The following is a 27827-nucleotide window of genomic DNA, read 5'->3' as shown; positions in this document are numbered from 1 at the left end:
GAATCCTCCCGGGCATTCGTTTATTCATTGTATATGTAAAACCCTTGAATAAAATTTTTAACTAAACTATTAAATAGGCAACTTAAGATTTGTACTTAATAGCATGGGTATTTTGGGTCCTGATACAGAATATAACTGGACACTTCAGTTAATCAAATACTCTTGTTGTTTGTATAAACTAAATGTTTTACTTACAGTCACTATGAATGTTTAAACTTGTCAATAACTGTTTTTCATAGGACTGTGAGGATCCTAATCCTCTGATTCGAGCCCTGGCAGTCAGAACCATGGGTTGCATCCGGGTGGACAAGATTACAGAATATCTCTGTGAGCCCCTCCGCAAGTGTTTGAAGGATGAAGATCCTTATGTTCGGAAAACAGCAGCAGTCTGTGTCGCAAAACTACATGATATCAATGCCCAAATGGTGGAAGATCAAGGATTTCTGGATTCTCTGCGGGATCTCATAGCAGATTCAAATCCAATGGTAACAAACTTTTATAAAGAAAGTAATATTTTAAATGGGTTACTTATTTTTTTAAAAAAAACTATTTTGTTAATTCTTTTTTTGTGATTTTACTTACTTACTAATGAGAAAATAGAGAGAGAATCAGACATCACTCTGGTACTCAGGATCAAACTTAGAATCTCATGCTTGAGAGTCCAGTTCTTTATCCACTGCACTACCTCCCAGACCACAATTATTTAAAAAAAATTTTTTTTAATTATCTTTATTTATTGGATAGAGGCAGTTAGAGATAGAGAAGGGGGAAATAGAGAGGGAGAGAAAAAGAGAGACACCTGCAGCCCTGCTTCACCACTTGTAAAGCTTTCCCCTTGCAGGTGGGGACCGGGGGATTGAATCTAGATCCTTGTGCATTGTAGCGTGTGTGCTCAGCCAGGTGTGCCACCACCTGCCCCCCACAATTTATTCTTTTAATGAAAGGTATATAGAGAAAGAGAGACACCAAAGCACTGCTCAGCTCTGGCTTATGGTGGTGCTAGGAATTGAACCTGGGACCTCAGAGCCTCAGGCATGGAAGTCTTTGTAAAACTGTTATGCTATCTTCCCAGCACTGAAATGGGTTACTTTAAAAGGTGTTTCATTTACTTTTTTTTTTTTCTTTTTAAGATGTCTGGTTCTTTCTCTCTTTCTTCCTATCTTTCTCATTAATAAATAAAAATATTTTAAAAAATATTTATTTACTTATTCCCTTTTGTTGCCCTTGTTGTTTTATTGTTGTAGTTATTATTGTTGTTATTGTTGTTGGATAGGACAGAGAGAAATGGAGAGAGGAGGGGAAGACAGAGGGGGAGAGAAAGATAGACACCTGCAGATCTACTTCACCACATGTGAAGTGACCCTTCCTGCAGGTGGGGAGCCGGGTACTCGAACCTGGATCCTTAGACTGGACCTTGCACTTAGCGCCATGTGCACTTAATGCACTGTGCTATGCCCGACTCCCAATAAATAAAATATTAAAAAAATATTTTACCATATTTTCATTTACACACACACACACACACACATGAACTCTGCACAGCTCTGGTTTTTGGTAGTACTGGGGACTGAACCTGGGACTTTGGAGCCTCAGGCATGAAAGTCTTTTGCATAACCACTATGTTGCCTCTGCAGCCTAATATTTGTGTTTTAAACAAATAATAACTTTGGGACACTGATTCAGAAGGTATCATCTGCCCAGGAAAGTCCAGTTGGCATCTCGGTAACATCTGGAACTTGGTGGCTGAAAGAAGAGTTAATATATAAAGCCGAACAAATTGTTGACTAATCATGAACCTAAAGGCAGGAAAAGTTCATATGAAGGCTTGGGAGGTCTCTGTTTTGTAGATAGTAGGCTTATTTTAGGTATATTCCAAAGGGCCCATGACTATACTAGTGTTTTTTTTTTTTTTTTTTTTTTTGTCTGAGCCTGACATCTGATATGTAGGTGGACCCAAGTTATTGTCTGGGGAGATGATGTCATGGCTGGAAAAAGGACCAGAAAGCTGGATCAGCGAAGAGAATAGCTCCCAAATATGGGAAAGGGGTATAAATATTGTTGACTATAAACCCCATCGATTTGATGTGATCTGAGGCCCATATTCAGCTTAGGAGCCTATGTGACCTCTGCATCCCTGTAGATCTGAACTAACATTCTGTGGTCATGAGTAAGAACCGCCTCAGTTTCAGAACCCATCGTCCTCAGGTGGAACATAGCCTCCCTTCCGGAGGATGGAATATTCTCTACCATGGTTGATCCATGTTGAGGGCAAGGTCCTATGGGGGCCCACAGAGGGGTCTATTGTGTTGTTCCTGATAGAGATGACTGGTAACAATGGAGAGAGGGATTTATTTCAGGTCTAGGCCCATGTCTGTTTGGGAATCTCAGGACTCTCTGAATGCCCCAGCTAATGAGGTGGCCTGATAGTGACTAAAGAGTCATCATTAAAGTATGCCAGTCTCTAGCCCTTATTCAGCAACAAAAACTAATGTAGGAAGGAATACCCTGTTAAGTCTTCCTGTGGGGGTCTGTAAATGAATTATGCTATTTTTGATAGTAAAAGAAGATCTGCTTTTAATTTATGCAGTTAGAGTACTTAAGAGATATCACTGAAGTCTGTTTTGAAGGCTTTGAAGGAAATTTTAGGGCCAGGCGGTGGTGCACACTTTACAACAAAGGAAATTTTTTCTGTTTATCCCCCTCTTTTTTTTTCTTTTATTAAATTATTGTCATCTCAGAGGTTTTTTTTTTTTTAATAGTCCATTGAGTGAGGCAATAATTTCAGCTTCACAGAAATGTTGTAAAGACAGCATAAAAAGTTCCTGTATGCCCTTTAATCGTTTCATTTGATTCTGTCATCTTGTTATTGTACATTTGTCAAAATAAAAATGGAAAATCCTAACAGTCCTGTAATGCTATTCTTGGCTCTATTAGAAAAGATGTTTGTCACTTGGGACAAAGTGGCTGGAATCTGAGGTAATTGTACTAAGTGAAACATGAAGCTAAAGAAAACCACCAGAGGGAGATGGGCAGTTAAACGTACACATTACCAAGCACAAGGACCCAGGTTTGGGTCCCCACTCCCTACCTGCAGGGGATATGCTTGATGAGTGTTGAAGCAGGTTTGCAGATATCTCTCTTTCTCTTCCCTTATTTCCTCCCCCCCCCCCATTTCTCTGTCCTATCTAATAAAAATTAGAAAGAAAGGAAAAAGAGAAAAATGGCTACTGGGAGCAGTGAATTCTTAGAGCTGGCACTGAGCCTCAGAGATAACCCTGGTGGCAATGAAAAAGAGAAAGAAAGACCAGATAGTTTCAGTCATATGTACACTATCACTAACTAAAATAAACTTTCAGTAATTATAAATAACCAAAGTGAGGGCCTGCTGGTGAGAGCACACGATAGTAGAAAGGACTTGTGTTCAAGTCCTCATCCACAGGTGGTGGGGGAAGCTTCACAAGTGGAGAAGCAGTTCTGCAGGTGTTTTCTCTTTCTTTCTCCTTCTTCCCCTCCCTCTCAGTGTCTGTCCAAAAGAAGGGGAAAATGGCTGCCAGGAGCAGTGAAACTGAGCCCCAGTGATAATCCTGGTGGAAACGGAGGGAGGGAGGAAGGGTGGAGTGGGAAAGAGAGACCAAAAGAGATACAGAGGGAGAGAGAAAGGAGGAAAATATATGTATCCTCTTTGTTGTTACCAGGGTTTCAGTGCTTTTGGGCTAACTTTTTCTAATAGAAAGAAATAGAACACGGAACACACAACAGTACTGAAGCTTTCCCCCAGTACAGTGGGGCTATGCTTGAATCCAGCTTACATTCATGGCAAAGCAGGCAAATTGTGCAATCTGCCTCAAACTGACTCTTAGACGCTGTGATAAGTATGGTGGTTATCAGAAGTGGGATAGAGGGTTGGAAAGTTGAGGCTTCTCTTTTGGTATAATGGTACAGGAACTTTGGTAATCAGTGCAGTGACTTGTGTGCACATAGATATACACAGGTATGAAGCTATACTCTTATAATATTATATGGTGAGCCAATGTTAAATTTAAAAATTTGGGGAAAATTTTTTTCACACAGAACTGTAGTCTTATTTTTGGTGATTTTTATTTATTTTTAACATTTATTTATTTCCCCTTTTGTTGCCCTTGTTTTACTGTTGTAGTTATTATTGTTGTTGTTATTGATGTCATTGTTGTTGGATAGGACAGAGAGAAATGGAGAAAGAAAGGGAAGACAGAGGGGGAGAGATTTTTGGTGATTTTTAGATTACACTGAAAGCTTCCCTATTATTTATTCTCTGGGAATACGGACCAAAATTCTTTATGGAGTGCAGGAGGTGGAAGATCTGGCTTCTGTAATAGCTTCTTTGGACATGGATGTTGGCAAGTCGATGTATACTCCCAGCCTGTTTCTATCTTTCCCTGGTGGAGTAGGGCTCTGGAGAGGTGAGGTTCTAGGACACATCAGTCAGATCATCTGCCTAGGGAGTTCAGGATGGAATTGTAGTAGCATTTTTAACTTGGTGGCTAAAATGCAGTAAGATAAAATTCTTAATTAATAGGAGCCATAAAGTAGAAAGTTTTTTTTTTTTTTTGCATAGTCATGATGCTACCTCTCCAGCCCTTGTTACACATGTTAGAAAGGGGTTCGCTTCTGGGTCTTTAGGTACACTGGGCTCCACTCCTTGCATGACTCCTGATCCTGGCAGGCCTTTCTACCTCCCTCCCTCCTTCCTTTTTTTTTTTTTCTTTTCTTTTTGTTGATAGAGACACCATAGTACTGTCCCATTGCTTGTGAAGCTTCCCTTTGCAGATGCTACCACGCAATTGCCAGAGGCTCAAACGTGGTCCCTCATGCATGATAAACTGAGTGTGTTATACCAACAAGCCATCTCCTAATCCCCTATGTTCTATTTTAAGCTTATACAGTTTTATAAATTGTCTGAGTCCAAGTCACTGCTAATGTACATTTTTTCATTTAAAAACTTTTTTTTTTAAGTTTATTTTCCCTTTTGTTGCCTTTGTTGTTTTTATTGTTGTTGTAGTTATTATTGTTGTTATTGATGTCGTCGTTGTTGGGTAGGACAGAGAGAAAATGGAGAGAGGAGGGAGAGAGAAAGATAGACACCTGCAGACCTACTTCACCGCTTGTAAAGTGACCCCCTGCAGGTGGGGAGCCAGGGCTCGAACCAGGATCCTTGCACTGGTCCTTGGCTTTGCGCCATGTGCACTTAACCCGCTTGCGCTACCACCTGGCTCTCTGTACATTTTTTTTTTTTCAATGCATGAATTGTTTTAGCTAGGGTGCATGACCACTAGGAAAATATATATACCATTTTTGTTGGCAAAATATGTATTTTGAAAGTAGTTTCTACCTGTTTCTAGCTGCCTATGTAAAATGTTCATGAGATGCGATCTCTTTATGAAATAAGTGATCCAGAGAACATTAAGGATTGCCCTGTTCGGGAGTTGGGCAGTAGTACAGCAGATTAAGTGCAGATGGTGTAAAACGCAAGGACCAGTGTAAGGATCCCGGTTCGAGCCATCTCCCCACCTGCAGCGGAGTTGCTTCACAAGCTGTGAAGCAGGTTTGCAGGTGTCTTATCTTTCCCCCTCTCTGTCTTCCCCATCTCTCTCCATTTCTCTCTGTCCTATCCAACAACAATGACAACAACAACAATAATAACTATATCAGTAAAACAACAAGGGCAACAAAAGGGAATGAATAAATAATTGGAAAAAATTAAAAAATAATAAATAAATAAAAGGAATTTGCCCTGTTTTTGTTAAGGTCATATCTTCTTTTCTAGGTTGTGGCTAATGCTGTGGCAGCATTATCTGAAATCAGTGAGTCTCATCCAAACAGCAACTTACTTGATCTGAACCCACAGAACATTAATAAGCTGCTAACAGCTCTGAATGAGTGTACTGAATGGGGCCAGATTTTCATCCTGGATTGCCTGTCTAATTACAACCCTAAAGATGACCGGGAAGCTCAAAGGTGAGTTTGTTTCTCTGAATACCTGGGAGTCTAGCCACCACCAAAACATTTTAATGTTTACATTAGTATAAGGATCTGTTATGTTGGGGAAGATCAGTGGTATATTGAGTAGATATTGCTATTTCTATGACTTTTTTTTTTTTTCTCTCATTAGATTTAGAAACATTTTAGGTGATGGAATAAAGCATGCAAAAATTATTATTCTAATTTTTTTTTTTTTTTTTGGTCACATCTCTGACTATTGGTGTGCCAGGGACTAAACCTAAGGCCTCTTGAATACAAGACCTGTGTGCTACCTCCCTTGCCTGTTTTAAAATGTTTTGGAGATGTGTGCTATTCCTTTCTTGCTTGAGCACAATGGTTATTGTTCTCCTCTGTTAAGATCTCCTCCATGACTTCACATTTCCCATACAGCTATTTCCAGCCATTTGGCAAAGTTGTTTGTTTTGATCTTTTAGTACCTTTCATTGTAGTGACAAACTTTTCATTGTCCTGTGCACTAACACTGAGTCACCTCTCAGGCATTACATTTACTTTTTAAGATACATATTAAGTCATGTGACATTAGTTGTTGAGTTGAACTCAATTATATATAATTGAGATCCAGGGAATCAACATGTGTTGGAGCCTGCAAAATACATGATACTTACCATTAAATATAGAAGTTGTGTCAGTGTAAATTACAAGAAGATTTGTGAAAGCACACCTGGGTTTTTCTACTCAGTCCTTTACCAAATTTTCTGACAGAAATTGACTACTAAATTTTATGTACACAGACACATTTTACTTTCACAGAATTGGGACTATCAGCAATTTTTATTGAGCATTTTGTGTATATAGCCTCTGTACTAGGCAAAGTACTTCTGAAGAAATATTGGCTCTTCATTAAAGTTGACACATTTTAATTGTGGTAGATAAGAAACTCCATTGCCTGGCTGAAGCTCAAGCTACTATAACGTAAGTGCTCTTTACTTGTCTGGGAATTTATTCCCACTGGACTAAACTAAAGGTCTCTCTCTGATGGTTTCTAGAAAGAAGTTTACCCAGAATCTTATTTTATCTTGGTTGTTGATACCTGACATTCGTTCACTTAGGAAATATTGAGCCCATGCTATGTGCCAGGTACTGTTTTAGGCCATGAAAATGGAACAGTGGACAGACAAAGCCATAGCCCTGGTGGAACAATCATCCTTATGTGGGGTAGACATATAATATTTACATGTCATCAGTGAGTAATATGTCAAATAAGTATTAACAGTAAAGATAAAGTAACAAAGAGTTCTAAGAAATATTGGGTGGGGGCTGGGCGGTAGCGCAGCGGGTTAAGTGTGCATGGGACAAAGTACAGGGACCGGCGTGAGGATCCCAGTTCGAGCCCGCAGCTCCCCATCTGTAGGGGGTTGCTTCGCAAGCAGTGAGGCAGATCTGCAGGTGTCTGTCTTTCTCTCCTCTGTGTCTTCCCCTCCTCTCTTGATTTCTCTCTGTCTTATCCAACAATAACAACAGCTATAACAATAATAACTATAACTACCACAACAAAGGCAACAAAATGGGAAAAATAGCCTCGAGGAGCAGTGGATTTGTAGTGCTGGCACCGAGCCCCAGTGATAACCCTGGAAGCAATAAAAAAAATAAATAAATGTTGGGCATTTGGGTGGTGAGGAGCTGTTGGTGTATTTTATGATAGGAAATCTTTGAGAAGGTTGTATTTGCATAAAGAGCAGGAAGACGAGGTCAGTGTCATCCATGTATATACAGAATTCTTTTTTTTTTTAATATATATATTTTAAAATCTTTATTTATTGGATAGACACAGCCAGAAATTGAGAGGGAGGGAAGGGGGGGTGATAGACAGGGAGAGAGACACCTGCAGCCCTGCTTCACCACTTGTGAAGCTTTCCCCTGCAGGTGGGGACCAGGGGACTCGAACCTGGGTCTTTGCACACTGTAACATTTGCGCTCAACCAGGTGCACCAACTCCTGGCCCCTGTATATACAGAATTCTTTGTTGGGTTATCACTGGGGCTCGGTGCCTGCACTACGAATCCACTGCTCCGGGAGGCTATCTTTTCCCTTTTGTTGCCCTTGTTCTTTATCGTTGTTGTTATTATTGTTATTGCCGTCATTGTTGGATAGGACAGAGAGAAATGGAAAGAGGAGGGGAAGACAGAGAGGGGGAATGAAAGACAGACACCTGCAGACCTGTTTCTCCGCCAGTGAAGCGACCCCCCTGCAGGTGGGGATCCAGGGGCTCGAACCAGCATCCTTATGCTGGTCCTCGTGATTCGTGCCATGTGTGCTTAACCCACTGTGCTACCACCTGGCCCCATAGAACTCTTTGTTTTAACCAGAGCACTGCTCAAGTCTGACTTCTGGTGGCAGCAGGGATTGAACCTGAGTCTGCCGATCCTCAAGCATTTATAAACTAGTTTGTTTGCATAACCATTTTGTTACCTCACTAGTCATGTAGGAAAAAGGGTTTACTTACCCTGTTTGTTTAGCTGAATATAGTCAATCACTCATGTTGCCCAAGTGCTATCAGAATCAGGCTAATTTCTGATGACCCCGCAACTGATAATCCAAGAATTAGTATTCAAGATGTGAGGCTGGGCCAGACATTGGTACACCCTGTAGAACACACACATTATCATGTGCAAGCCCCTGGCAGTAGAGCAGTGTTACATGTATGTCATGTCCCTCTCTCTTACGTAAACTCCCCATCCTATTTCTCTCTGTCTCTTTCAAGAAGGGAGTGAACGAGGGTCATGAGGGAAGGGGGGAGGGAGGGCGGATGGAAGGGAGAAAGACCGACTATTGGGATTAGTAGAGCCTTTGTGCAGGTACCAAATCCTAGCAGTAACCTGGTGGCAAAACACAAAGAAACAAAACTGCGAGGTACTTAAGTGTAAATGTACAGAGCTAGGAGAAGGGGAAGAAATTGGGAGAATATTGCAAGATTTTTATGTCCTTTGGGAAAAAAACAGGTAAAAACCCTTTCAAAGATTCCTTTATTACACTGACAGTGCTAGTAGTTTTTAAGTAATTTTCTTAGTCAACCTGCCTCTCTTTGCATCTTACAGTGAAGTTGTCAGCCACATACTGGTTGCTTTCTCACTATGAAATAACTTTCCATCTGTTCAGTTGGACTTCCTGTAGGTTAAAGAGAAATGGGCTGTGAGGCAGGGAGCCCTTACATATTATGGGGAGACAGGACTATAGAACTGGAGGTAAATGATGTGAGCTTTAAGTGTTTTGGGTGCTATCTAGTTTCCTTCCAGTTTGAACATCCTTTGTTGCTGGGTTCCTAAAAATCTTCTGACATCCCTGCTCTGCCTTGGAGTTTGCTGGGAATGAGGCTTTTGTGCAGTGCTGGACCCCAAATTTACCTAAGCATGGAACTTGGACTTTTCTAATTGGTTTTATAATTTCTTGATAACATGGGCTGTGGGACTCTGACACATTATCTTAAAGTAGAAATTGAACAAAGAAATTATAGTTCAAGATGTTTAAGTTTCTTTTTTTGCCCTCAGCATCTGTGAGCGAGTAACTCCCCGGCTATCTCATGCCAACTCGGCAGTGGTGCTTTCAGCAGTAAAAGTCCTAATGAAATTTCTAGAGTTGTTACCCAAGGACTCTGACTACTACAATATGCTGCTAAAGAAGTTGGCCCCTCCACTTGTCACTTTGCTGTCTGGGGAGCCAGAGGTGCAGTACGTCGCCCTGAGGAACATCAACCTAATTGTTCAGAAAAGGTGGGGAAATTTGAATAATTGGTGATTAAAAATGTAATTTTTGAACTGAGCTTGTTAATACAATAAGAATGCTATTGCTAAGCTCCTAATGGTTGGAATGAAAATGCTATGTGGCAGGCTAACTTTTGGAGCAGTACTTTTGATGTTATGAATACTTGAGGTTTCTCTACAATTCACTTTGTTTTCTGAAGGATCTCTTAACAGTATACTAGCTAGTGCTGTTGTAATATGGTTCTGACTGTAGTTTAGAGCCAGGTTGTTGTTTTTCTAATTCTTGACAGTATGTGCCCTAACCCTTAAAAAAGGAGAAAAAAGTAGCCTATCAAGCCTATCAAACCATATTACAACAGAGGAAATTTGTGAGGAAGTCCCCCCTCCCTTGGGGGGAGTGGGAGAGCAGTGAGGTGCAGATGAAATAACAGTACAGATTCAGAAGGACTTATCTCTATATGTCTCACTTTGCTTATTTTGTGTTTCTGTGTACCACAGACCTGAAATCTTGAAGCAGGAAATAAAAGTCTTCTTTGTGAAGTACAATGATCCCATCTATGTTAAACTAGAGAAATTGGACATCATGATTCGTTTGGCATCCCAAGCCAACATTGCTCAGGTTAGATTTTAATCATTAGATTCAGGTTTATGACATTTAGAGGGTGCTAAGACATAAAAATTGCTGCTTGAGAATCCTCAAAAATTGTCTGCTTCCTGGATTTTTTTTTTTTTTAACAGGTTCTGGCAGAACTGAAAGAATATGCCACAGAGGTAGATGTTGATTTTGTTCGAAAAGCTGTGCGGGCCATTGGACGTTGTGCCATCAAGGTGGAGGCAAGTGTCTATAATTATACTATGGGAGGGCTGGGGAAATAGGATAATGGTTACACAGAAAACTTTCATGCCTGAGGCTCCAAGGTCCCAGGTTTAATTCCCAGCATCACCATAAGCTAAAGCTGAGCAGTGCTCTGGTCTTTTTTTGTGTTTTTCTCTGTTACCCCCCCCATTAAAATAAATTTTAAAAAATTTTAAGCAAAGTCTTTAACATTTTTTAAAATCGTATTATGGGATCCTGAGTGTTGTTTCTTCTAAAATGTTGCTTTCAAGTTTATCAACAAAGAACATAGTTAAGTTTTTTGTTTCAGGGGCTGGATGGTGGTGCACTTTGTTGAGCACACACATTAGTGTATAAGGACCTGGGTTCCTTTAGGGAGAGAGCTTCATGAGCAGTGAAGTAGTGCTGCAGGTGTCTCTTTCTCTCTCCTTTGCCATTTCCCCCTTCCATCGCAATTTCTCTTTGTCTTTATCTAAAATAAAAAATAATAATTTTAGGACATTTCTGTCATATCCAACAACAATAACAACAACAATAAAAAAACAGCAAGGGCAACAAAGGGGAAAATAAATATATATATATATATGTCAGGAGGTAGTGCAGCTGGTTAAGCGCACGTGGCGCAAAGCCCAAGGCGTGAGGATCCCGGTTCAAGCCCCTGGCTTCCCTCCTGCTGGGTGTTTGCTTTATAGTGGTGAAGCAGGTTTGTAGATGTCTGTCTTTCTCTCTCCTTCTCTGTCTTCCCCTCTCTCACCATTTCTCTCTGTCCTATCTGACAACGACAACATCAGTAACAGCAACAATAACTACTACAACAGTAAAAACAAGGGCAACAAAAAGGAAATAAAAAAAAAAATATATATATATATTTTTTAAATCACTAATGAAAATTCATTATCCCTACCATTTCTGCTATGAAATAAGCAACTTAGGCCATGTACTCTACAATTCGTACAACCCCCTCTTTTCCAGTATAGTTTTGTTCTTATAATATCTTTGCAAACTGAGATAACATAACTTTTTTTATATATATTTATTTTATTTATTTATTCCCTTTTGTTGCCCTTGTTTTTTTTATTGTTGTAGTTATTATTGTTGTTGTTATTGGATAGGACAGAGAGAAATGGAGAGAGGGAGGGGAAGACAGAGGAGGAGAGAAAGATAGACACCTGCAGACCTGCTTCACCGCCTGTGAAGCGACTCCCCTGCAGGTGGGGAGCCGGGATTCGAACCGGGATCCTTATGCCGGGCCTTGTGCTTTGCACCACCTGCGCTTAGCCCGCTGCACTACGGCCCTACTCCCAACATAACTTTTTAAAAAATTTTTTAAATTTATATTTATTTTTTTCTCTTTTGTTGCCCTTGTTTTTTGTTGTTGTTATTGTTGTTATTGTTGTTATTGATGTCATCATAGATAGGACAGAGAGAAATGGAGAGAGGAAGGGAATACAGAGTGGGGGAGAGAAAGACACCTGCAGACCTGCTTCACCACTTGTGAAGCGACTCCCTTGCAGGTGGGGAGCCCAGGCCTCAAACCAGGATCCTTAAGCCGGTCCTTGTGCTTTGCGCCACGTGCGCTTAACTTAACCCGCTGTGCTACTGCCCGACTCCCAGAGATAACATAACTTTATCCCTTGTTTTTTCTTGCCTTACAAGATTCATATGCATATTATGACTGTAATTCTGTAGGAATATATATAGAAGTGACTATATTTTCTCTGTTGTAAAGACTTGTCGGGGGGTGCTGGGCAGTGGCGCACTGGGTTAAGCGCTCACAGTACAAAGCGCGAGGATCAGTGCAAGGATCCCAGCTCCAGCCCCTGGCTTCCTACCTGAGGGGAGGGGGATGCAGCTTCACAAGTGATGAAGCAGGTCTATAGGTGTCTCTGTCTCTCTCCCTCTCTCTCCTTTTCCCTCACAATTTCTCTCTGTCCTATCCAATTAAAAAAAAAAAAAAAGGCCAACAGGAGCAGTGGATTCATAGTGAATTCATCGAGCCCCAGTGATAACCCTGGAGGCACAGAAAAAACTTGTTACGGACAGGTACTGGTGTACCTGGTTAATCACAAACATTACACTTCACAAGACCCAGGTTCAAGCCCCTGGTCCCTACCTGCAGGGGAAAAGCTTGACAAGTAGTGAAGCAGTGCTGTAGGTGTCTTGTCTCATCCCATCTCTACTTCCCCTTCCCCTCTCAATTTCTCTCTGATCCTGTCCGATAATATAAATAAATAAATAAATAAATAGATTTGTTTATTCTGATGTTTATATAATGGCTTCTCCCCCTCTTGCATTGTATATCTCCATTACATCCCTAATGTCTTGCAGCTTTACAAGCATAATAGCGATCTATAAATTTCTCTTTGTCCTAGATCCCACTTAGTTCCATACCGCTGTCCTTCAATCTGACTGATCATTTTCTTGCACTGTATATAGCTACATTCTATACAGTTTCTCTTCACTGCTTTTTCTTGCCAGTGATACTTTTTTACATAGTCTGTCTCGCTCTCTTTGCTTAGTAGCTTCTTAAATCTTTCAGGATATGAATTTAAGTTTTTTGTTTTTGTCTGCAAGTTGGAATCAATTATTTGGAATATTATATACTTATATATAATTTTAGTCGAGGTGCCTATATACAGTAAAATGCAGCCCATTTGTATTTAAGAATTAGATAACTGAAAAGTTTATTAAAATCTCTGTGTACATAGGCATAGTTGTTGACTACTAGTTTTCTGCTTTAGGATGAAGAGTTATTCTTTTCTTGGGAGAATTCTTGAATACCTTCCATGATCTTACGGGACAGATTGGTTTCTAGTTTCTTTTTTTATTTTTCTTCCTTTTAATAATAATATTATTATTATTATTAATTTTTTTCTAAGACAGAGAGAAATTGAGATGGGTGGGGGAGGTAGAAAAGGAGCGCAAGAGAGAGACCTGCAGACCTGCTTCACCGCTTGGGAAGTTTCACCTCTGCAGGTGGGGAGTGAGGCTCCAACCAGGGTCCTTGTACATGGTAATGTGTGCACTAACCAGATGTGTCACTGCTTGCCCCTGGTTCCTAGTTTGGTTGCAACCTTTCAGTTGATATTATGGGCTATACTTGTATTTCCTTACATTCTTGGTCACAGGTTCTCTTTTGTTGCTTATTTATAAATTTGTTAAAGTGAATGATTGCCTCTGTTCACTATGTGAACATACTCCACATTCTTGCTACTTGACTATGTTCAGTTTTGCTTAGGGTCATTAAATTGAACCATATGGTTTCTCAAGGATACTCTATACTATGGCCCGGTATTTCATGGGACAAAAGGAAGCTTGTTGGGTCATCAGTTTATATCAAAGCCAAATTCCTAATTGTCCATCCTTGTTTTTAATTCAAGTTTGTGCTGCTTCATGAATCATTCAATTGACTAGTTATTACAGCAAGGAGTTAATCTTGGTTTCTATTCTTGGTTCTACCTCAGTTGCTTTAGATAATTAATATACATCTGTTATTCCATTTCAGAAATGAGAATCTGTTTATCGAATCTTGATATATTACATCTTTTTAAAAATCCCATGCTTACCTAGTTTTTCTTTGTTTTCTCTGGTGCCAAAGCACACACATAAGTGATTCCACCAGTCCCAGGCTAACCTTTTCACTTAAAAAAAAAAAAAAAGAGTGGTGGTGGTGGGGCATGAAACCACAGTACCATTCCATATCCATGGAGCTTCTCTTGGTGTTTGGTGTTGCCATGTGCCAGGATTTGAGAACCGGGGGGCCTCATACATGATATGGTGTGTGCTCTACTGATGGGCAAGCTTTTCTTCATTACCTTTTTTTTTTTTTCCATTCCTCTTCTCTCTCTTGCTCTCTCCCCTCCTCCTCCTCTCTTTCTTTCTTATTAACTAAAGTGTAATCAGCCATTCATAAGTTTTCATTCTGTCTTTCTTTTTCAATAACTGGAACTTTGAGCATGTGCAATTCCACTGTTCCTGGTTCTCTTTTCCTGGCTATTTAAGGTGATTATTTTCATTTGAACTGACTCATCAGTTGGTATGCTTTATAAATAATAAAATTTGGAGGGGGCAGATGGTTGCACACCTGGTCAAGTACATGTATTACCATGCAGAAGGACCCAAGTTCAAGCCCCCGGTCCTCACCTGCAGGGGGACGGCTTCACGAGTGGTGAAGCTGTGCTGCAAGTCTCTCTGTCTCTCCCATTCTACCTTCTCCTCCTTCCTCTTAATTTCTGTCTGTTCTATCAAATCAAACAATTTTTTTTTTTAAAAAAGTGTGTAAATAGAGCTTCAGTACATATACTAAATAGCTCAGCCTTTAGAGTATCTTGGTCAAATTAAGTCATCTTTTTTTTTAATATATATTTATTTATTCCTTTTTGTTACCCTTGTTGTAAGTGATCTTTTAGTTTGGTTGCTGATGCACCTGATTGTTTAAAAATTTTAATATGTTGAAATTATATTATTAAATAAACTGACTTTTCATTTTTTATGTTCCTCTTTGCAGCAATCTGCAGAGCGCTGTGTAAGCACACTGCTTGATCTCATCCAGACAAAAGTAAATTATGTTGTCCAAGAGGCCATTGTTGTCATCAGGGACATCTTCCGCAAATATCCCAACAAGTATGTCCAAAGACTTTTACTTTTCTCCACATCATTAGGAAATCTTTATATAAGGCTCTTTGAAATTGACTTAGGTAAGAATTATTCTTTAGGGACTGGGCAAGTTGTCCACCTGGTAGAGAACACATGTTACAGTATGTAAGGGCCTGGGTTCAAGCTCACGGTCTGCACCTGCAGTGGGGAAGCTTCATTAATGGAGAAGCAGTGTTGTAGATGTCTCTGTGTTGCTCCCCCTCGCTATCTCCTCTTAAGTTCTTTGTCTCTATCCAAAAACAAATACAAACATAAAACATAATTAAAAATACCATAAAGATAAAAAAGACTTATTCTTTAATGTTACTGGTCATAATAGGAATACTTTAAAAAAAATCTTGTTCTTTTATTTATTTATTTATTTACTATATTTGTTTGATAGAGGCAACCAGAAATCAAGAGGAAGGGGGAGATAGGGAGAGAGACCGAGACACCTACAGCATTGCTTCACCATTTGTGAAGCTTTCGTCGTATAGGTGGGGGCTGGGGGCTTGAACCTGGGTCCTTGCACATTGCAATGTGTGCTTAACCAGGTGCTCCACCACCCAGCTCCATAATAGGAATACTTTATTAAAAATCAGAACCATATAAGATGGTTAGCATAAAGATTTATAGCTGATTTTTTTCCTGGTCCACGAGGCCTCATATACATGCAATTCCACTGCTCCTGGCAGATGTTTGACTTTCTTTTTTCTTTTAATTTCAGACAGAGACAGAGAAGTGTTGGAGATACAGTGAAAAAGTAGTACACCAGACTTTCTTGTTTGAGACTTCAGAGGCCTTAGGTTCAATCCCTGGCACCACCATATGCCAAAGCTAAATACTGCTTTGGTTTCTCTGTTTTGTGAAAATAAATTATATCATATAGAGACAGAATAGGGGAGAGAAGAGACCAGCACAACACAACTCCACTGTACATGGAACTTCTCTTAAGGCTATGAATACTGTCCCATGTGGAGTGGGCTTGGGCTCAAGTCCCCACATACATAGTGTGTGCTGTACCAGGTGAGCTGTCTCCTGACCCGAAGCCAGAGGTTTCTTTCTTCGTTATTTTTATTTATTTATTTATTTATTTATTTACCAGAGCACTGCTCAGTTCTGGCTTAAGGTGGTGCAGGGGGTTTAATCTGGGACCTTGGAGCCTCAGACATGAGTGTCTTTGCATAACCATTATGCTATCTACCCCCACCCTCCTTTATCTCTTTATTTATTTATTTATTTATTTATTTTATTTTGTTGCCTTTGTTGTTTTATTGTTGTTGTTATTGATGTCATCATTGTTGGATAGGACAGAGAGAAATGGAGAGAGGAGGGGAAGACAGGGGGAGAGAAAGACAGACACCTGCAGACCTGCTTCACTGCCTGTGAAGTGACTCCCCTGCAGGTGGGGAGCCGGGGGCTGGAACCAGGATCCTCTTGCCGGTTCTTGTGCTTTGTGCCACCTGCGCTTAACCTGCTGCACTACTGCCTGACTTCCATCTCTTTTTCTTTCTTTCTTTCTTTCTTTTTCATCATGCTTTATTACTTTTCGAATGATGTTCTGCCTGAATATACACTGTAGGCATATACTCAAGTTAACCAGGGGGCTGGCAAGTTAGTCCACTTGGTAGGGCACTTGTGACTGAAAGGTGTTTTTTGTTTGTTTGTTTTATTGAAAGGAGGCTTTAGCACTCCTGGATGACTTTTTTCAATGAAAGCGAGAGAAAGAGAGTGAGTCTGAAAGAGACCACAGTACTAAAGCTTCCGATAATGCAGTGGAGGCACATGGCACTAAGTGAGCTTGACTGAAGGTTTTATATAGATTGTATACAGATACTTTTTTTTTTTGCCTCCAGGGTTATTGCTGGGGCTCAGTGCCTGCACTATGAATCCACTGCTCCTGGAGGCCATTTATTTTTCCCCCTTTTGTTGCCCTTGTGTTGTAGCCTTGTGGTTATTATTGTTGTTGATGTTGTTCATTGTTGGATAGGACAGAGAGAAATGGAGAGAGAAGGGGAAGACAGAGAGGGGGAGAGAAAGATAAGACACCCACAGACCTGCTTCATCGCTTGTGAAGCGACTCCCCTGCATGTGGGGAGCCGAGGGCTCGAACCCAGATCATTATCCTTGGGCTTTGTGCAACATACACTTAACCCGCTACGCTACCGCCCGACTCTCAGATTTTTTTTTTATATTATCTATATTTATTGGTTAGAGACAGGCAGAAATCGAGAGGGAAAGGGAAGGGAGGGGGGGAGAGACAGACACCTGCAACACAGCTTTACCACTTGCAAAGCTATCCCTCTGCAGGTGGGGACTAGGGGCTCGAACCCTGGTCCTTGTGCACTGTAACGTGTGTACAATCACCACCTGGCCCCAGATTTTTTTTTATTGAGGGTACCTCTTCAATGGTATTTCCTTTAGTCTTTTTTTTTTATTTGTGATTTAATAGTAGGTTACAAAATTGTAGAACTACAGTGTATAGTTCCACTCCACATATACCAACAGTCATTTTTTAAATTAGATTTTTTGTTATGTATTATTGAAAATTATTTTATTGTTATGTATTATTTGTATGAAAGAGATAGACCAGCCAGAGTACCACTTAACTTTGGTATAAGTGATGCCAGGAATGGAACGTGAGATCTCATGCATACAAGTCCTGTGCTCTGTCACAGAGCTATCTCCCCAGTCCTGGCTTTCATTATTAAATGTATTTCTTGGTCTTGCCTTTGATAACAATAGTCCATTTTATATACTAGGTATGAAAGTATCATTGCCACTCTATGTGAGAATTTAGATTCGCTGGATGAGCCGGATGCTCGTGCTGCTATGATTTGGATTGTGGGAGAATATGCTGAAAGAATTGACAATGCAGATGAACTTCTAGAGAGCTTCTTGGAGGGTTTTCATGATGAAAGCACTCAAGTAAGTTCTTTTTTTTTTTAATTTTATTTATTTATTTTCCTTTTTTGTTGCCCTTGTTTTTATCATAGCTGTGGTTGTTATTATTGATGTCATCAGATAGGACAGAGAGAAATGGAGAAAGGGGGAAAGACAGAGGGGGAAGAGAAAGACAGACACCTGTAGACCTGCTTCACCACTTATGATGCAACCCCCCTGCAGGTGGGGAGCCGGGATCCTTATGCCCGTCCGATTTTCGTGCCATGTGTGCTTAACCCGCTGCATTACAGCCCGACCTCCCCCAAATAAGCTCTTTTTTTTTTTTAAGATTTTATTTATTTATTAATGATAAAGATCGGAGAAGAGAGAAAGAACATCACTCTGGCACATGTGCTGCCGGGGATCGAACTCAGGACCTCATGCTTGAGAGTCCAAAGCTTTATCACTGTGCCACCTCCTGGACCACAGAGAGTTTTTTTTTTTTTTTTTTTCCCCCAGTGAATCACCAGCTTATGGGAAGGACAGGTTTTGAACCTGAAAACTCTGTCTGTCTCAGAGTCCACAGGCAGAGCCACTACTATAGCCTGACAGTGTCAAATAAGTTCTTATATTTGGATTCTGTGTGATAGATCTTTGGTGGAAGATTTCAGAGAAAGTAAAAGATGAGGTAGTTTCTTCTTTGTAAATATATGTGCCCTGGTATGTGCAGTTTGAAGATTCTCTGTGGGTGGTTAGATGCCTTGCATTCCACCCCCTGCTTTTTTTTTTAATATTTATTTATTCCCTTTTATTGCCCTTGTTGTTTTATTGTTGTAGTTATTGATGTCATTGTTGTTGGATAGGACAGAGAGAAAGGGTAGAGAAAGAGAGACACCTGCAGACCTGCTTCACTGCTTATGAAGCGACTGCCCTGCAGGTGGGGAGACGGGCGCTTGAACCGGGATCCTTCTGCCAGTCCTTGCGCTTTGTGCCACCTGCACGCTTAACCTGCTGCACTACCACCTGACTCCCCGCTTTTTTTTTTTTTTTTTGGTCTCCAGAGTTATTGCCAGGGCTCGGCACCTGCACCACAAATCCACTGTTCCTGGAAGCCATTTTTTCCCTTTTTGTTACCCTGGTGGTTCTATCATTGTTGTGGTTATTATTATCATTGCCATTGATGTCGTCGTTGTTGGATAGGACAGAGAGAAATGGAGAGAGGGGGGAAGACAGAAGGACACCTGCAGATCTGCTTCACCGCCTGTGAAGCGAGCCCCCTGCAGGTCTGGAGCTGGGGGCTCAAATGGGGATCCTTCCTCTGGTCCTTGCGGTTTGGGCCACGTGCACTTAACCCACTGCGTTACTGCCTCCCCCCCTCCCCCCTTTTTAAAGTCTCTTCTCCACACCAAAATTGAAAGACCTGGCCTTAGAGCCATGGGTCCAGAGAAGCAGATAGATTAATTCCTTTTCCCATGGCATTTGTGCTCACTACAAATTGAAGATAGAGAGGGAAAGCGACAGGAGACTACAGCAGGTGGGGACCAGGGACTTGAACCTGGGTCCTTGTGCACTGTAATTTGAGCACTTAACCAGGTGAGCCACTGCCTGCCCCCGAATTGGTTTTAGTGTCCAAAAAATTGGAGTTCTTGATGGTAATTAAGTAATTAATTAATTACTTAGTAATTAGTATAGGACTTGATTGAGAACTAATTTTATCAGTATGTCAGCATGTATTCAAAAATTCAGGTGATGGGCAGGGGTATAGCATAATGGTTATGCAAAGAGACTTTCATGCCTGAACCTCTCAAGTCCCAGGTTCATTCCCCCTCACCACCATAAATCAGAGCTGGGCCGTGCTCTGGTAAAAAAAAAAAAAAAAAAAAATTTCAGGTGATTTTTCTGGCCCAAAACCAAAATTTTTTATGCCAAAAAATACAGTTAGAGGATGGGCTAGTGAGTTTTCACTTGATGAATACTTTTGGATGCGATTATTTATCTTGACTTGACTGGATGGTATTGGTGGTCTTTAGGTTTGCCTTTGATTTGACCTTTATCTATTACTATCAGAAAAATCCTATAGTAATTTATAGTTAGTGAGATGACACTATAGTCAATGATAAGAGGTAATGCAAGTGCCTTTCGCTTTTATGTCTACTTAGGTACAGCTCACTCTGCTTACTGCTATAGTGAAACTGTTTCTTAAGAAACCATCAGAAACACAGGAACTGGTACAGCAGGTGTTGAGTTTGGCAACACAGGTAAGAAATCTGGAAAAACAAGCAATTATTTTTTTAATTGTTATTGTTTATTTGCCAACACCATTTCCCCTTCCGCAGCCCCTCTTGATTTGTTTTAAATTGTAGGAAATTATTAAATACTTCCCAAAATGTCCATTAGGGGAGATTTTAAGTGGAAATGGTATAGCCTTTAGGTCCTGTTAACATATAAAACAATACCTCTAGGGGTCGGGTGGTAGCACAGCGGGTTAAGTGCACGTGACACGAAGCTCAAGGACCGGCCTAAGGCTCCCAGTTCAAGTCTCCGGAGCTTCCTCTGGTGACATATCACCTTCCATATGTTGCTGTTATTTGAACCTGTGTAGTGAGCATGGTAAGGCTTGTACCGTACCCAGTGAGTTATCTCCCCAACCCTGTGTGTGTATGTTTTAAGAACAAATAAAGGACTTTGGAAATAGCACTGTAGTTTATGTAATAGACTTGCATGCCTGAGGTACCAGAGATCTCATGATCAGTTCCTGGCACCACCATAAGCCAGAACTGAGCAATATTCTGGCTAAAAAGAAAACAAATCCAACAAAAGAAACGGAAATGTTCTTATCATTTCCTTTAACATCACACTACTGGAACAACTTGTGCATGAACGACACCTGGAGAAAGACTCTTAGAGTAGATATTGCCAATTTGATTTTTTTTTTTAGATTTCATTTATTTACTGTTTATTTTATTTTGGCTCCAAGATTATTGCTGGGGCTCAGTGCCTGCACTACAAATCCGCTGCTCTTGGCAGCCATTTTTTCCCATTTTGTTGCCTTTGTTGTTATTGTTGTCATTGTTATTGTTGGATAGGATACAGAAATTGAGAGACATGGGGAAGAAAGATAGACACCTGCAGATCTGCTTCACTGTTTGTGAAGCACCCCCCCCCCCCGCAGGTGGGGGCGGTGCTTAAACCGGGTTCCTTGAGAGCTTGGAGGTTCTAGCAGGGGAGCGCATCTACTCGTATACCCTCGAATGAAGACGGGTCCATCTCTTCTCTAAGTCCATCCTCTTCGACAGAGTGCACAGCTTTGGGAGGGACGCACATGGAGTGGTGAGGAAGGGGACACCCGCCTAGCCAGCCAGATCAGCCGAATCAACCCTGGTGATCAGTGGGGTTACAGGTGTCTTAATCAGATTGCCCTCACATCCTCAAGCCAGGATCCTTGGCACGGGTCCTTGCACTTTGCGCCATGTGTGCTTAACTTGCTGCGCTACTGCTGGCCCCGATAATGCCAATTTGTTGTTATTACAAAAATTAACTCAAAATAGGACAGGGAGAAAGGCAACAATCCAAATGTCTGTTAGTAAAGTACTGATCAGTAATGATGATGCAGTGCACCGCACATGATGGAAAATTACAACTGGTTTTATGAATGTGCAGAGTGTATTTATAATATTAAACTTTATTTTGTTTCTTATTTTCTCAAATTAATTTTATTAATTAAATTGAAATACAAAAGATATTTATGACATTTTAACAATGTACTTAAGGTTTTTTAAAAATATTTTATTTATTTATTAATGAGAAAGATAGAAGGAAAAAGAGAAAGAACCAGATATCACTCTGGTACATGTGCTGCTGGGGATTGAACTCAGGACCTCTTGCTTGAGAATCCAATGCTATATCCATTGCAGCACCTCCCGGACCACTAATTTTTTTTTTTTATTGGGCTTACAGTTGATAGTAAAATACAGTAGTTGGTACATGTGCAACATTTCTCAGTTTTCCACTTAACACTCTAATCCCCCCACCTAGGTACTAATCAATAATAATAATACAGTGTGGTGTACATGATGGAAAACCACTTGCAGAGTGTATTTGTAATATTAAATTAATTTTTATAAAATAGATAGGTGTATGCATGAGAACATTTTAGAAAGATATGTATAGGTGTATTGCACCAAAGTAAAAGACTCTGGGATGAGGAGGGGAGAGTACAGGTCCTGGAAAAGAATGACAGAGGACCTAGTGGGAGTTGTATTGCTGTGTGGAAAGCTGAGAAGTGTTATGCATGTACAAATTATTGTATTTAGTGTCAAATGTAAAATATTAATACCCCAATAAAGAAATTAAAAAATATATATATACATATGTATTCCTTTTTTTTTTTTTTTTTGAAAAATGTATTCATTCATGAGAGAGTTGGAGAGAACACCAGGACATCACTTTCACATGTGTGATCTTTCACACATGTGATGCTGAGGCTCAGAATTGAAATCTCATGTTTGAGAGTCCAGTGTTTTACCCACTGTGCCACCTCCTAGGCCACTATACTGCACATGATTATTTAGAAGATGGAGAGTTAAAGTAGAGAGGAATCGGATAATTAGTGAAGATTATATTATACAATTCTAAATTGTGATATGGGGGGCTGGGTGGTAGTGCACCTGGTTGGCTGCATGTCTTACAATGCACAAGAACCTTAAGACTATACTTTCAGGGATCATTTCAGTAGTATGTTACAATGCAGGACCTAGTTTCAAGTCCCCAGGTCCCCTCCTGTGGAGGAGAAACTTCATGATTGGTGAAGCAGGTCTGCAGGTGTCTCTGTTTCTCTTCCTCTCTATCTCCCTTTCCCCTCTCAATATCTCCATCAAGTAAAGTTAATTAAAAAAAAGAGATATTACTGTAAAATAAATAAATTGTGATGTGGTATTGTTAATAAATTACTTCTATAATTATTTTTTACCAGAGCACTGCTCAGCTCTTGCTTATGGTGGTGCAGAGGATTGAACCTGGGACTTTGGAGCCTCCGGCACGAGAGTCTCTTTGTATAGCCATTATGCTATGTACTTCCACCCATAATTATTTTTTTTATTAGTGATTTAAAAAAATTACAAAATAACAGAAATATAATTCCACACCATTCCCACCACCAAAGTTCTGTGTTCTTATTCCCTCCATTGGAAACAGCAAGGTCACAGATATGGTTTGACTAATTTTACTTTTTTTTTTTTTTTTTTGCCTCCAGGGTCATTGCTGAGGCTGGGTGCCTACAGTACGAATTCACATGGCTCCGGCAGTTAATTCACTTAACTCGCTGCGATGCTATTATTTCTATAACTGTGTGTGTGTGTGTCCCTGAAATATATACGCCCCCCCCCCAAAGAAAAAACAGTATTATCTAAAAAAAAAAATGAAATTTAAAATCTAGAGGAAATAAAGTTTAGAGATGTATTTTTTTCCCCTGCAGGGTTATGTCTGGGACTTGGTGCCAGCACTACGAATCCACTGCTCCTAACAGCCATTTTTTCCATAACTAACATGGAGGTAGCTTAAAAATACTGTCTGGGAAGATGTCAGAGTTTCGATAGAACTAGAAGCTGGATTAGGGCAGTGAGTACCTCCCAAACTTGAAGAAAATCTGTAAATAAAATTAACTCTTTTTCCACATCAGTCTGACTCCAGGCCCATATATTTAGCATAGGGGCCTGTATAACCTCCAAGTTCTTGTCAGTCTGAGCTCGCTGTCCATAGTCATATCTGGGAAAATTCTAGGCTGCAGTCATTTCAGAGTCAGTCTTCCTCAAGTGGCAGAGTAGGCTGACCCAGCCCCTTTTTGGAAAGTGGGGCAGTCCCTACCATTGCTATTTGATAGTAAGGGCAAGGTCCCTCAGAAGGACTTACAATGATATTCTTGATGGAAGTGACCAGTAATGGTGGAGGGGGGTTCTGTTGCCTATCATACAATGTGGGAATCTTTTATTATTATTATTATTTATTTTCCCTTTTGTTGTCCTTGTTTTTTATTGTTGTTACTGATGTTGTTGTTGTTGGATAGGACAGAGAGAAATGGAGAGAGGAGGGGAAGACAGAGAGGGGAGAGAGAAAGATAACACCTTCACACCTGCTTCACTGCTTGTGAAGTGACTTGCCTGCAGGTGGGGAGCCGGGGGGCTTGAACTGGGATTCTTACTCTGGTCCTTGCGCTTTGCACCACGTGCGTTTAACCTGCTGCACTACCGCCCGACCCCCACTATGTGGGAATCTTAGGATGCTCTTACTTGGGCCCTAGGTGATGGAGTGGCCTGGTAGTGACCAAAGAGGCCATCATTAATTGGGCCAGTTTCTTGCCCCTTTCTAGCATTTTATAGTCCCTTCTTTATCTTATGAGCTTGGATTTTCTCCAAAACATCGAGTGTCATTTGTTGTATTAGTTTTTGCCTTCTGTCCTCCATCCTTTCCTTCCTTTCTTCCTTCCTTCCTTCCTTCCTTCCTTCCTTCCTTCCTTCCTTCCTTCCTTGCCTCCAGTGTTATCGATGGGTTTCAGTGCCAGCACTATGAATCCACTGCTCCCAAATAGCCATTTTTTTTTCTCTTTATTTTTCCCTTTCTATTTTTATTTGACAGGACAGAGAAATGGAAAGCGGAGGGGAGATAGGGAGAAATAGACACCTGAAGACCTGCTTCACTGCTCTTGAAGCATCCTACCTATGCAGGAGGGAAGCAGGGGGCTTGAAACTAGGTCCTTGCACATAATATGTGTACTTAACGGAGTGTACCACCACCCAAACCCCAATAGTTTTCCTTTTAATCGGTGAGAATGTATGAAATTACATTGAAACTACCATGAGAAACATAACTACCAAATTTATGGAATACTTATGTGCTCTATTTAATAGGTTTTGATTATTTTTATTAGATGGAACTATCTAGATATTATCTTGTAATAATTTCTGAGTTTACTAAAGTCAGGTATTTTAAATATTTATTTTATTTATTCCCTTTTGTTGCCCTTGTTGTTTTATTGTTGTCGTCATTGCTAGATAGGACAGAGAAATGGAGAGAAGAGGGAAAGACAGAGTGGGAGAGAAAGATAGAAAGTCAGGCATTTATTTTAAATATTTATTTTATTTATTCCCTTTTGTTGCCCTTGTTCTTTTATTGTTGTCGTCATTGTAGATAGGACAGAGAAATGGAGAGAAGAGGGGAAGACAAAGTGGGAGAGAAAGATAGACACCTGTAGTCCTGCTTCACCTCCTGTGAAACGACTCCCCTGCAGGTGGGGAGCCGGCAGTTCGAACCGGGATCCTTACTTCAGTCCTTGGGCTTCGTGCCACCTGCGCTTAACCTGCTGTGCTACCACTCAACTCCCTAAAGTCATGAATTTTATATCATTATGTCTATATCCATGGTATAGGCAGTGTCTCCATAGGAGATAATAAATATTTGATGAAGTAAGAAGATATATATTAAATACATAAATTGTGTTTTATGAATAATCCTAATAGTATAGCTGTTAAAAAATTAAGGACATCTCAAAACAATCCTTTCAAAAATTTTAAGTAGAAGAAGGGGAGAGAGAATTAGAGTATCATTTTAGCACATGCAGTATTAAGGATCAAACTTGGGACTATATGCCTAAGAGTTCAACTGTGGGGAGCTGAGCTAGCGCAGTGGGTTAAATGCACTTGGCTCAAAGCACAAGGACCCACATAAAGATCCCAGTTTGAATACCCGGCTCCCCACCTGCAGGGGGGTCACTTCGCAAGTGGGAAAGCAGGTTTTCAGGTGTCTATCTTTCTCTCCACCTCTCTGTCTTTCCCTCCTCTCAATTTCTCTCTGTCTTACCTAACAACAACAACAGCTATGACAATAATAACTACAACAAGTGCATTAAGGCAGCAACAAAATGGGAAAAATGGCCTCCAGGAGCATTGGATTCATAGTGCAGACATTTAGCCCCAGCAATGCCCCTGGAAGTAAAAAATAAAATAAAGGATAGATAGCTTTAAAAAAAAAAAAAGAGTGCTATTTAAAAAAACTTGCCTTTGCTTTTCACTAGGACTCTGATAATCCTGACCTTCGAGACCGGGGCTATATATACTGGCGTCTTCTCTCAACTGATCCTGTCACAGCTAAAGAAGTAGTCTTATCTGAGAAGCCATTGATTTCTGAGGAGACAGATCTGATTGAGCCAACTCTGCTAGATGAGCTAATCTGCCACATTGGCTCTTTGGCCTCTGTATACCATAAACCCCCCAATGCTTTTGTGGAAGGAAGCCATGGAATCCATCGCAAGCACTTGCCAATACATCATGGAAGGTAAGCAGGTGAGCTAGGTGTGAGAAATAACTGTCTAGAGATATAGTTGATCTCCCTTTTTTTAGCTTTAGCTTTAGTTGTTTTTTTTTTAATTGGGATGAATGGTTTACAATAAACAGTAAATACAGTTGTTGGTACTTGTAAAATTTCTGTTTTTTGCAGTACACTCTAATCCTCTTCTACTATTGTGCACCAGTTCCTGAAATTCTTTCCCCACTCCCACCCCCCTACCCACAGAGTCTTTTACTTTGGTGCAATACATCAAGCCCAGTCTGAATTCTGCTTTGTGTTCTTCTGTCTTATTTCTCAACTTCTGTCCTATATTCATTTTTCTCTTTCTGGCTTATCTCACTCAGTGTGATTCCTTCAAGCTCCATCTAAGATGATGTGAAGATGGTGAATTCACCATTTTTAATAGTTGAGTAATATTCCATTCTTTATATATACCACAACTTTCAAATAAAAAAAAAAATTCCCTTTTGTTGCCCTTGTTGTTTTATCATCGTTATTGTTGTCATAGCTGTCGTTGTTGTTGGATAGGACAGAGAGAAATGGAGAGAGGAGGGGAAGACAGAGAGGAGAGAAAGACAGACACCCTCAGACCTGCTTCACTGCTTGTGAAGCAACTCCCCAGCAGGTGGGGAGCTAGGGGCTCGAACCGGGATCCTGTTGCCTGTCTGTGCACTTTCTGCCATGTGTGCTTAACCCTCTGTGCCACCGCCCGGCTCCCTATATCACAACTTTCTCATCCACTAATCCTTTTTTAATGGTCCTGAAAATAGTTCACATTTTACGTATCTACTATACTACTCTATGGGCTTCTTCTGATTACTAATGACCATACACAAAAAAGTAAAAGGCCCCCTCATCTTCTGATCTAGGAGTAGATAAGATTATAACTTAGAATGTTGTGCTAAAGAACTTTAAAAGAGACCACGTTTGGAGGCCAGGTGGTGGCAAACCCAGTTGAGCACACACATTACTGTGCTAAAGGACCTGGCTTCAAAGCCCCCAGTCCCCACCAGGGGACTGCAGGGGTTGGGGGGGAAGCTTTTAGAGTGATAAAGCAGGTGTCTCTTTCTCTCTTCCTCTCTATCTCACCTCCCCTCTCAATTTCTTTTTGTCCTATCAAATGGAGGGGAAAATGGCTACCAGGAGCAGTGGATTTGTAGTGTAGGCACTGAGTCCCAGCAGAAAAGCCCTGGTTGCAAAAGCAAAACAAAACAAATAAGCAAAAAACAGAACACCTTGAAGTTTGAGGGTTGTTTAAAATAGAAGACCAAAAATTCTCCCAGAGTTAAAATTTTGGGAAGATAACCTATATCTGGGAGATTGGGCAATGGGGCGCTCCTGGTTAAGCACACATAATACTAAGTGCACTACCGCCCAACTCCTTTTTTTTTTTAAGAAGT

The 27827-nt window shown here is 40.5% G+C and overlaps 1 protein-coding gene across 4 annotated transcripts in view; it reads left to right on the top strand.

The window, feature by feature from the left end:
• The window catches only part of AP2B1 (adaptor related protein complex 2 subunit beta 1), a 119795-nt gene that overhangs the window by 30734 nt on the left and 61234 nt on the right, over positions 1–27827 (top strand). For all 4 annotated transcript variants that reach the window (XM_060203951.1, XM_060203949.1, XM_060203950.1 and 1 more), the window contains exons 5-13: positions 240–485; positions 5804–5994; positions 9525–9746; positions 10236–10356; positions 10476–10571; positions 15080–15195; positions 17970–18135; positions 20250–20348; positions 26156–26415. In XM_060203951.1, the coding sequence (XP_060059934.1) occupies positions 240–485; positions 5804–5994; positions 9525–9746; positions 10236–10356; positions 10476–10571; positions 15080–15195; positions 17970–18135; positions 20250–20348; positions 26156–26415 (1517 nt within the window). The remainder of the gene's footprint in view (positions 1–239; positions 486–5803; positions 5995–9524; positions 9747–10235; positions 10357–10475; positions 10572–15079; positions 15196–17969; positions 18136–20249; positions 20349–26155; positions 26416–27827) is intronic.

Source organism: Erinaceus europaeus, chromosome 12, assembly GCF_950295315.1.
Source record: "Erinaceus europaeus chromosome 12, mEriEur2.1, whole genome shotgun sequence".
In the NCBI taxonomy this organism is placed as follows: Eukaryota; Metazoa; Chordata; class Mammalia; order Eulipotyphla; family Erinaceidae; genus Erinaceus; species Erinaceus europaeus.
Note: the sequence above shows the minus strand (reverse complement) of the source record. Positions and strands in the feature narration are given on the sequence as shown.